Below are 12,161 nucleotides of genomic sequence, written 5' to 3' on the forward strand. Positions count from 1 at the left end.
TCACACCTCCTCCTCCATGCTTCACGGTGGGAGCCAGGCATGTAGAGTCCATCCGTTCACCTTTTCTGCGTCGCACAAAGACACGGTGGTTGGAACCAAAGATCTCAAATTTGGACTCATCAGACCAAAGCACAGATTTCCACTGGTCTAATGTCCATTCCTTGTGTTCTTTAGCCCAAACAAGTCTCTTCTGCTTGTTGCCTGTCCTTAGCAGTGGTTTCCTAGCAGCTATTTTACCATGAAGACCTGCTGCACAAAGTCTCCTCTTAACAGTTGTTGTAGAGATGTGTCTGCTGCTAGGACTCTGTGTGGCATTGACCTGGTCTCTAATCTGAGCTGCTGTTAACCTGAGATTTCTGAGGCTGGTGACTCGGATAAACTTATCCTCAGAAGCAGAGGTGATGCTTGGTCTTCTTTTCCTGTGTCGGTCCTCATGTGAGCCAGTTTCTTTGTAGCGCTTGATGCTTTTTGCAACTGCACTTGGGGACACTTTCAAAGTTTGCCCAATTTTTCGGACTGACTGACCTTCATTTCTTAAAGTAATGATGGCCACTCGTTTTTCTTTACTTAGCTGCTTTTTTCTTGCCATAATACAAATTCTAACAGTCTATTCAGTAGGACTATCAGCTGTGTATCCACCAGACTTCTGCACAACACAACTGATGGGCCCAAACCCATTTATAAGGCAAGAAATCCCACTTATTAAACCTGACAGGGCACACCTGTGAAGTGAAAACCATTTCCGGTGACTACCTCTTGAAGCTCATCAAGAGAATGCCAAGAGTGTGCAAAGCAGTCATCAAAGCAAAAGGTGGCTACTTTGAAGAACCTAGAATATAAGACATATTTTCAGTTGTTTCACACTTTTTTGCTAAGTATATAATTCCACATGTGTTAATTCATAGTTTTGATGCCTTCAGTGTGAATGTACAATTTTCATAGTCATGAAAATACAGAAAAATCTTTAAATGAGAAAGTGTGTCCAAACTTTTGGTCTGTACTGCACGTCATAAAATTTAAACCGTTAAACGCAAAGCATCATATTTGTTAGAAATGGTCGCATGCCTATTTTATTAAGTTGGATTTACAACATTTTAAAAAAATCACTGCTTTCAAACAATGCCACTTATGTCTATTGTTTGTGTCTGGTAATGCAGTTATTCTCCATTGAAGTGAATAAGACTGAGTAGCAATTCCACCCAAAGGGTGGACAGCAGTGTGAGCAGCTCCTTACCTCAGCACCCCTGGTATTACCAGTATCATGTCAGATAACATTTTGGACAGCAGCGTGAGCAGCCTTTTCTTACCTCAGGAACCCTGGTATCTCCAGTATTAGATCAGATAAATAGAGTGAACAGTGTGAGCATCCTCTTCTTACCTCAGCACCCCTGGTATTTCCAGGATTATGTCAGGTATACAGGGTGGACAGCAGTGTGAGCAGCCTCTTCTTACTTCAGCATCACTGGTATTTCCAGTATTAGATAAGATAGACATAATGGACAGCAGTGTGAGCAGCCTCTTCTTACCTCAGGACCCCTGGTATCTCCAGTATTAGATCAGATAGATAGAATGAACAGTGTGAGCATCCTCCTCTTACCTCAGCACCCCTGGTATTTCCAGGATTATGTCAGGTATACATGGTGGACAGCAGTGTGAGCAGTCTCTTCTTACTTCAGCATCCCTGGTATTTCCAGTATTAGATCAGATAGACATAGTGGAAAGCAGTGTGAGCAGCCTCTTCTTACCTCAGCGCCCCTGGTATTTCCAGTATTATATCATATAGACATAGTGAACAGCAGTGTGAGCAGCCTCTTCTTACCTCAGGACCCCTGGCATCTCCAGTATAGGATCAGATAGATAGAGTGAACAGCATTGTGAGCTGCTTCTTTTTACCTCAGCACCCCTGGTATTTCCAGGATTATATCAGGTATACTGAGTGGTCAGCAGTGTGAGCAGTTTCTTATGACTTCAGCATCCCTGGTATCTTCAATATTAGATCACATAGAATGGACAGCAGTGTGAACAGTCCCTTCTTACCTCAGCACTCCTAGTATTGACTCTATTAGATAAGAAAGACAGAATGGACAGCAGTGTGAACAGCCTCTTCTTACCTCAGCCCTCCTAGTATCGACAGTATTAGATAAGAAAGACAGGGCAGACAGCAGTGTGATCGGCCTCTTCTTACCCCAGTACTTCTAGTATCGACAGTATTAGATAAGATGAGACATGGTGGACAGCAGTGTGAGCAGCCTCTTTTTTCTTCAGCAATCCTGGTATCCCCAGTATCACATAAGAATATACATATCTTCTTACTCATGAAGAGCTTCCTATTACATATGCTCACAGGCACCTGTTAACATTCCAGGATAAGTTTCTTTGAGGCATTCAAAAACAACAATTTTTCTAGTGTAAACTGTTTCAGAAAATTCATCTTTTTTTTGTTTTTTTCCAAAGTGGTTTTGAAGAATTTTTCATGCACATGCATTGGAGCCTTTTGATTGGACAGTGCCCTAGCTTGGAGAATTTTCCATCAGGAAACTCGTCCCATCAGGCATTTTCATAACCTGAAACAGAAGAAAAACGACCGAAATTAATAGGGAAAGTTTTCAGGGGGTTTCTGAGTGATTTTTCAGGTGTTTTTCTAAGTGGATCCGCTCCAAAAGACTTCTCAAAAAACTTTTTGTACACATAGTCAAAGTGATGACTTCTGTAGACCAAGAAATTGGGGTATGCTCATAAAGATATTTAGGAATATATAATGACCTTTTCTAATTTTTTTCTATTCACTTCTTTCTATTACCGGAGAACTCTTTAAGCGATGGCTTTGTGCTTTTTGCTGACATTATCTTTGCAGGAGAGAAGCTGGGAGAAGAGGCTTCAACTTGTCTATGACAGTGACTTAGACAAGCTGCACAGTCAGGCAGAAGAACAGATATGTCTCTATCAGAAGAACTTGCCTAAATCAGGTGAACTGTCTGTGTGATTGAAATGAAGGTGTGTGTCCTTTTGCCTCAGCTTTGCAGAAAAAAATGGCTCAATGGAAGAGACAGAACCAGTGGTGGCCCAACAGGTTCACTATAAATTATAATGATAGCAGAAACCTATTCCAGCTCATTGTTGGCATACATTTCCGATGATGATGCCCTGACTGTCCAAAGATGCGCCAGATTCAATCAGAATCCTTCAAGATTGGCGACAGTAATGCCAGTGTTGATGTGTCGGCCTCATTGTGTTGTGGGCAGTGCTATGGAGGCAGGCGTTTCTGTGGGACATGACAACTTGGCTTCAATGGCTTGTGTTATGATGGGTGTATGAACATAACTACCAGGGTATTGCCAAGGTGGGCAATCTAGAAGAGGGGAAGAGTGATCACTTTTGGATTTGTAAAGAAGATTGAAAGGGGTTAGTGGAAAACAACTGAGGTTGGAGAGATGAGAGTAGTATAAAACCACAAGCTTTTTCCACTTTGCTGCATCTACTTGCAGTTGAATGTGGTCATGTTTTGTGCTGTGGGAACCAATAGATACTTGTTAAACTTCTCCAAGGGCAGGACAATCTAAAACCAAAACAGTAAATAGGCTCGTAACACTGAGACATAATAGGGAGTTTTCTCAAATTCGCAAGACATCCTCTATCCAAAAGATAGGTGATAACTTGCCAATCACTTTGGATCTGACCACCAAGTCCCCCAGCCACTTTGCCATCGGCTCATCTTGAATGGAGCATACATTCAAGTGTTTTCATTCATTGTCTACGAGACTGCTGGAGAAAGCAGAGTACAGTGCTCGGCTATTTCTGACAGTCCCATTGATAATGCATGGAGTGGAGGTCGAGCATGCGCACCTCTTTCCATTCAAGAAGATGCTCTGGAGAGTCCCGTTCTTGGGTTTCCAGAATCCCATTCTTAGTGTTGCTGAGGATCACAGACAGACCATGAGAGATCAGCAAGTTATTCCCTAACCTATGGGTAGAAGATATCTTGTGATTTTGGGCAAACTTCACTAAGTTGTAGCGGCAATAAGCAGAGATCAGTGGTCAGCTTCTGTGAGCCCCCTAAACTATGAAGAGAGACGCAGTGACCATGCTCAACGGCGCTCCATTCAGACTCCTCCTCGCTGCAGTTATACATTGAGGAGCAGTGGGGTGCTTAGAGCCCCCATACTTTTCTTCAGTTTAGTCCAAACTATCAGACATTTAGTACTCATTCTGTGGATGGATGATACATTTTTTGTGAGATAACTCCTTTAAGATGAAAGGGGTTGTCTCTGACTCCTGAAACAAAAATGTATCTAGTAATGGAGTAGAAAACGGGCAGCACATCTATCACGCCATAACTAAGTACATTTCCCATTCATGGGTCTAGTCAAACTGAAGGATAACCCCCGATATCTGTAACTGGCACCAAGTAACCAAGAATGATTCTGACAATAGACATTATTTAGTTACTTCTATCTACTGCTGTTTGCTTTGGTTGTAAAATAGTAGATTTATCTAATTTATGGCAAATATATATATATACAGTTGAAACCAGAAGTTTACATACACTATATAAAAAGACACATATTCATGTTTTTCTCAATATCTGACATGAAGTCAGAATAAACCTTTCCCGTTTTAGGTCAGTTAGGTTTACCATAATTTTTAATATTTGTCAAATGCCACAATAATGAGAGAGAGAGAATGTTTTAATGCATTTTTATTACTTACTGGTTTCATCTGTACATATATACAGTTATATGAAAAAGTTTGGGCACCCCTATTAATATTAAGCTTAATGTTTTATAAAAATTGGTGTTTTTGCAACAGCTGTTTCAGTTTGATATATGTAATAACTGTTGGACACAGTAATGTTTCTTCCTTGAAATGACGTTTATTGTACTAACAGAAAATGTGCAATCTGCATTCAAACAAAATTTGACAGGTGCATAAGTATGGGCACCTCACCAGAAAAGTGACATTAATATTTAGTAGATCCTTCTTTTGCAAAAATAACAGCCTCTAGTCGCTTCCTGTAGCTTTTAATGAGTTCCTGGATCCTGGATGAAGGTATTTTTGACCATTCCTCTTTACAAAACAATTCCAGTTCAGTTACGTTTGATGGTCGCCGAGCATGGACAGCCCTCTTCAAATGATCCCACAGATGTTCAATGATATTCAGGTCTGGGAACTGGGATGGCCATTCCAGAACATTGTAATTGTTCCTCTGCATGAATGCCTGAGTAGATTTGGAGCGGTGTTTTGGATCATTGTCTTGCCGAAAGATACATCCCCTGCGTAACTTCAACTTTGTCACTGATTCTTGAACATTATTATCAAGAATCTGCTGATACTGAGTGGAATCCATGCGTCCATCAACTTTAACAAGATTCCCAGTCCCGGGATTGGCCACACAGCCCCAAAGCATGATGGGACCTCCACCAAATTTTACTGTTGGTAGCAAGTGTTTTTCTTGGAATGCTGTGTTTTTTTGCCGCCATGCATAACGCCTTTTTGTATGACCAAACAACTCAATCTTGGTTTCATCAGTCCACAGGACCTTCTTCCAAAAAGAAATTGGCTTCTCCAAATGTGCTTTTGCATACCTCAGCCGACTCTGTTTGTGGCGTGCTTGCAGAAACGGCTTCTTTTGCATCACTCTCCCATACAGCTTCTCCTTGTGCAAAGTGCGTTGTATAGTTGACCAATGCACAGTGACACCATCTGCAGCAAGTTGATGCTGCAGCTCTCTGGAGGTGGTCTGAGGATTGTCCTTGACTGATCTCACCATTCTTCTTCTCTGCCTTTCTGATGTTTTTCTTGGCCTGCCACTTCTGGCCTTAACAAGAACTGTCCCTGTGTTCTTCCATTTCCTTACTATGTTCCTCACAATGGAAACTGACAGGTTAAATCTCTGAGACAGCTTTTTGTATCCTTCCCCTGAACAACTATGTTGAATAATCTTTGTTTTCAGATCATTTGACAGTTGTTTTGAGGAGCCCATGATGCCACTCTTCAGAGGAGATTCAAACAGGAGAACAACTTGCAAGTGGCCACTTTAAGTAGCTTTTCTCATGATTGCATACACTTGGTTATGAAGTTCAAAGCTCAATGAGGTTAAAAAACCAAAAAAAGTGCTTTAGTAAGTCAGTAAAAAGTAGGTAGGAGTATTTAAAACAAGAAAATGATAAGGGTGCCCATACTTATGCACCTGTCAAATTTTGTTTGAATGCAGATTGCACATTTTCTGTTAGAACAATAAACCTCATTTCAAGGCAGAAACATTACTGTGTCCAACAGTTATTACATATATCAAACTGAAATAGCTGTTGCAAAAACACCAATTTTTATAAAACATTAAGCTTAAGATTAATAGGGGTGCCCAAACTTTTTTGTATAACTGTATAGTATATATTTAACCTTTGCATTACAGGTGATATACTCACTTATGAGGAAGGGATGTCTCCTCTGGATTACCTCAATCAGGCTGCAGTTTGCTATGCATCATCAATTAAATTGAAGCCAAAAGACGCCAGATTTCATTATTATCTCGCCACTATTATGGAGGAATTGCATTATGCAGCAGAAATCTATGGCTTGAGGAAAAAAGTAAGTAAAGCCTATTTATGTAAAACCAACCATACAACACTATCTATATCACAATAATGAATCTGAAAACAAATAGTACATTAGAAAATCTGAATGCCTCATAAAATGTCATTTTTTTGTATATCTGCTCTTTTTACTAAAGATAAATCCATTTCTACTGCAGAAGTTTTTTTTAATTATGCACCTTTTCTTTTTCTATATTCTTTTTAATCATGATTTATTAAAGGTTATATTTTATCATCATTGATCCGAGTAGGTTGAAGTCCTTTACAACTTCCATTCGTCGCCGTCCATTTTAAATGTGTCCTGGTCGTACCTGACAGTAGTCAATATCGTTGTTGTCTTTGTATTCAGCATTAGTCCCATGTTCGAGCTTTCCATCTTGACACTCCGTAATAAGTCCTTCAATCCATCTACGCTTGTTGCTATCAATGTTGTATCGTCTGCTTATTTAAGATTGTTCATGATTCGTCCAGCAATTTTCATTCCTTCTTTTTCGGCAAGGCCAACCATAATGAAAATAGCTTCTGCATATGAATTGAAGAGGAATGGTGACAGGATGCAGTCTTGTCTGATGCTTCGCTTTACTTTGAACCATGCCATGTTGCTGTGTTCTGTTCGGACTATCAATGATCACTCAAGATGCAGCGACGACAGCGTAAGTCAATGGGAAAATAGCCATGGGCAAATCAGCAATGAAGTCACTGGACAAGGTCTTCAGATCAAGGAAAATTTCTCTGGCGATGAAGACATGGCTTGTACATAGTTTGGTCTTTTCTGTGGTAGCATATGGATGCGAAACCTGACAGAAGAATAATCAACACCTTCATAATATGCTGGAGAAGGATGTTATCAATACCATGGATGGCGAGAAGAACAAACAAATCAATTTTGAAACAAATGAAGCCAGACAAGTCTCTCGAAGCAAGGATCACCAAGCTACGACTTGCCTACTTTGGACACATCATACGAAGAAAGCAATCATTGGAGAAGGACATCATGGTCAAAAGAATAGAAGGGACAAGGCAAAGAAAAAGACCAGCAACCCGATGGCTTGATACAATCAAGATAATGGTGGTGGTGGAGAAGACCATGATGGACCTATCTAGGATTGCACAAAATCGATCTTCCTTCATTCAAGTCGCCATGGTTTGAGATCAAGCCAAACTCCGTTAAATAATAATACTCATTTTATCATCACATTTTTGTGGATGCTGGAATCTCCATTCCTATCTATTTATCTACATATGCTGACGTCATGACAACAGCGCTGCAGACAATCAGTAAGCTTAGAAGCTCTGCCAAAGGTGACGGCACGATCCGCTCAGAGCCACTGAGCTCTCTGATTGGCTGCAGCACTGTTGAGGTGATGTCAGCACTGCAGACAAGAACACTCATCAGGAGCAGTGGTGGAGTCTCTGTGCCTGACCTGCAGAGGATGAGTAAAATCTGTTGTTTTTATTTTAAAACAATCTACTGCAGGGAGCAGGGATTTTTCGAAACCTCAAAATAGGTATTCACTTGTTTTATGAATTTTAACAGTGGCCAACATGTCCCTTGGTCCATTAGGGTTCTGTTATGGTGTAACTCACTTTGACAAATAATGCTACCTCTGACACTGAAGTGAATAAAGCCTCTTAAGGTGTTACTAAGTGTCATTGGTGGATGTCCGCAAATAACAAACAGCTTTGGAAAATTTCTGCAGCAAAGCCGCCAAAGTCCATTGGGAAATCTGAACCAAATCATGCAGATTTTGTTGCTGATTTGCCACTGATTTCCCTGCAGAATAACACCAACATGGAAAAGAAAATACTATGTGACTGCTGTTAGCCACTGATTGTAGAGGACACACGGGACAAGATCCCATGACAGGAGGTCTGGTTATACACTCAAAGCAGATGCCAGGAATCGGTAGCATAGTGTTATTTTTTTATTTTAAACCTTTAAAACTAGTTTTTATTTTGTTTGTTTTGTTTCTTTTACAACTAGCAAATTTTGCTAAGGAATGACAAGCAATCCATGGCAAAGTCTCAATAATCAGGGTGTCACGGGTGTGTCTGAGGTGACAGACAGTCGCCCTGCAGTTGGTGGCAGGAGATCTCTACGTTTGGCATTACAGACATCTTCTTAGAGGCTGGCTGTCTCCAGGACCTAGCCGCTACCTTCCTCTGGCTAATTAGCTCCCTCTCCTGAGTGTATAAATACCTGGTGTGTCTGAGAGGGAGGTGCCGGCGATATTCATTACTACTTGTGAGGCTTTAGCAGGAGCAGTACTTCGTCCTCTCTAGAGCTTGAGGCCATGTGCTCATTTGGCTGGAGTCGTCTAAAGCTAAGCAATCCCCCCCCCCATTTGTCTACCCTTGTTGTCTATAGAGTTTAGTGGAGATCGACTAGTGCTCATCTCCTCCCTTCCCTAGCCTTAGCCATATGCCAGGGAAAGTGAGGGCAAGGCACGTGTGCGGTGATTGGTGAAGAGCCAATATAGGGACGGTAGTTGAGACAGGATGACACTAAACCAGACTAGGAGGTCTCCACTCCCCCCTTTCCCTAGTGTCTGGGCTCCCTTTCCCTCTTCCCTCTGTGTTGCACTGAGTCTTTCCCACACCCTGCATGACAAAGGGTTTGTTTTGACTCTCTCTTTGCACTCCGTAAGGAAAATCGGCAAAAAATGTGCACCTGAACCATATCAGAAATTGACAAATCTGCACTGCAAGTCAATTTCTGCGCTGAAGATTCCTGTAGCATGGAAACGAGATTTGTTCAAATTTCATCCATAGCAATGACTGCTTTGTCCTGTGGATTTTCTGCCCAAAACTTCAGACAGAAAATCTGCATCAATTCTGCCAAGTGTGAACAAACCCTTAACGTTACCTGCTCCTAGTTATTTGATAGTTTGAGCATGTGATTATGTAAAAGTGATTATTATATTGAAGGGGTGGAGGAGCGATTTTCTGCTTGCTAGGAACAGCATTTTACCAATGACAAGAGAAGCAGCTGCATAAGAGCCTTAACTCACCAAGCACAATGACAGGCATAGGACTGAGTGGTGTAAAGCACATCGCTAATGATTTCTGGAACATTGGAAATGTGTTCTGTGCAGTGACCGATCTCACTTCTCTGTCTGGAATCTGATGGATCAGTCTTGGCTTGGGAAATGTCAGGAGAACGTTCCCTGCCTGACTGCATTCTGACAACTGTAAAGTTTGGTGGAGGAGGAATAATACTATGGGGCTGTTTTTCAGCGGTTAGCTTAGGTCACTTATTTCCAGTGAAAAGAAATCTTAATTCTTTAGCATATTAAAGAGGTTGTCCACTACTTTAACATTGATGGCCTATCCTTAGAGTAGTTGATCAATGTCTGATCGGTGGAGGTGCGACACCCGGCACCCCTGCCGATCAGTTGTTCCTGGTGTCGGCCGGAACTGCTCAGTTGTGGAGCTGCACAGCTCCGTCAACTGTATAGTGTGTGACAGTGTCACTGGTTTTATATGTGAGGGGAGGTATGTGTCACTCAGGATGCTCTGCTGTGTGAACTAAGACCTACTTTATTTCTGACAGTATTTTATATTCTGGTGGGTTTACTCTGTTAAAGGGTGTGCGGTTTTATGGGAATGGAAAAGAGGGCGGGACGCCATTCCCCCTACCTCCCCTCAGGGGGTGGCTGAGCAATGTGTAAAAGCCCAGTCCCTTTATTTTTCTCTGGAGTGTGGTCTGGAGAGTGAAGTCTCCAGACAGTGTTGTGGAAGCTGCAGAGCTTTTTAAAAGGACTTTGCCTGTTTGTACTACCAAGAGCAGGCGGAACCCACTCAGCTATGGTCTGAGCTATATTTTGTTTTGTTTTCCCGTTTAACCCAGAGGGGTCTTGTTTATTTTTCCTTTGGAACCCTGCATGAGTTTATGCTATAATAAACCAGCAGAAAGGTAACCTGAGAACGTGTGTCCTGAGTCTGCCTCCGGGAGACCCAAGCGAGTCGTTTTGCCACAGTTGATGTGAGAGTGCGTGCAGGATTCCAGGAACACGTGTACCTGCCACAAAGACCGGTGGATGTCCTGGGTGAAGGCCGGCAGCCAGCCAGAGAAGTCCGGCAGCATGGAGGAGCTCATTAAGCACCTGGTCCAGAGCCAACAGAGCATGCAGCAGCAACACCTGCAGAGCATGCAGCAAGCCCAGCAGAGCATGCAGCAGGCCCAGCAGAGCATGCCGCAGCACCAGGAGACGACCAAACTGTTGTTTCAGCAAATCCAGTTGCATAAAAAGTTGCAGCAGCACCAGCAGGAGGTGCAACAGCAGATACAGTTTCTGGCAGACGCCTACCAGAGCAGGGCGGCCTCCCCACCTCCAGGGTCGACTGATGATTCTCACGTCAGGAAGGCGGTAAGGCTGGCCATGCAAAAGATGACCCCTGGGGATGATGTAGAAGAATTTCTGACTGTTTTTGAGAGGGTGGCTGATCGGGAGAGACTTCCACCAGGACAGTGGATAGAGGTTCTGGCTCCATATTTATCGGGTGAACCCCAAAAGGCATATTTTGACTTAGCGCTGCAAGATGCTAAGGAGTATCCCAAGCTAAAGACAGAGATCTTAGCATGCCTGGGAGTAAATATGGCAGTGAGAGCCCAACGAGTTCATCACTGGGCGTATGCTAGCGACAAACCCCCTCGCTCGCAGATGTTTGACCTACTGCATCTCTTTCAGAAGTGGCTACAACCAGAGTCCTCCACTCCGGCCCAGATGGTTTAGTGGGTGGTGAGTGACAGATTCATGCATTCCCTTCCCAAGCCAGGACAGACCTGGGTTTCCCAGGGCGATCCCCAGAACGCAGATGACTTCATCGGCCTGGTAGAGAGGTACCAGGTAGTTGAGAGATCCCTCGGGAAACCGGATGCAGTCATTTCTCCGTACTGGGATACCCAAAAGGGGTGCGGGTTCAGCACGGAAGGGGTCTAGAGCCACCACTGGGCGACGTCCCACTCCCACTGAAGGTGCCGCTAGGACTGTAGGTAAAGATATAGTCTGTTGGCAAAGATATAGTCTGTTGGCGGTGTCACAACCCTGGACACGTAGCCGCCAGGTGTCAAATATTCCCTGAGCCCATGGACTGCAGCCTAGGTAGACGGGTCTCCTATTATTTTTGTAAACACTTCGGCCAACATAATAAACATCACGGGTAGGGGGTATGGAAGAAACACCACTCATACCCCATAGCCGTAAAATATTGCCTACTCAAAAATAGATCTACAAACGCTAGAGAAAACTGAGTATAAGGCATATAGGAAAAACTTTATTAATTTATAGTAAAAAGTTCACAGTGAGAAATACATATTACAAATATGTGCAAATTACGGAGCAAGTTGGTATACAAAGATAGACAGAAGGATGGCCATGGTCAAAATGCAGCAAAAAATAATAAATAGCCGGAACAATGTCCTAGTATAAGCTGCAAGTAAGTGGGTCCTTTCTATAGAAGGGGGCAAGAATGGCCCTTAAGTAAAGTAAGGCAGTGACATAAAACAAGAGCAATCAGCAAGTAAATATAAAGACAGATGGCAGTACAGGTAATTTGTATATAGACATA

At 42.6% G+C, this 12,161-nt stretch overlaps 1 protein-coding gene across 4 annotated transcripts in view; it reads left to right on the top strand.

Moving 5' to 3' along the window:
• Positions 1-12,161, top strand: part of LOC141257542 (uncharacterized) — a 174,449-nt gene that overhangs the window by 89,761 nt on the left and 72,527 nt on the right. For 3 of the 4 annotated variants that reach the window (XM_073672177.1, XM_073672179.1, XM_073672180.1), the window contains 2 exons: positions 2,855-2,966; positions 6,410-6,585. The exons of the other annotated variant lie outside the window; for it this stretch is intronic. In XM_073672177.1, the coding sequence (XP_073528278.1) occupies positions 2,855-2,966; positions 6,410-6,585 (288 nt within the window). The remainder of the gene's footprint in view (positions 1-2,854; positions 2,967-6,409; positions 6,586-12,161) is intronic. 4 annotated transcript variants of the gene reach the window in all.

The sequence above is a fragment of the Phyllobates terribilis genome, unplaced genomic scaffold, assembly GCF_046119375.1.
Source record: "Phyllobates terribilis strain yellow unplaced genomic scaffold, ASM4611937v1 Scaffold_3__8_contigs__length_932513732, whole genome shotgun sequence".
NCBI classification, from domain to species: Eukaryota; Metazoa; Chordata; class Amphibia; order Anura; family Dendrobatidae; genus Phyllobates; species Phyllobates terribilis.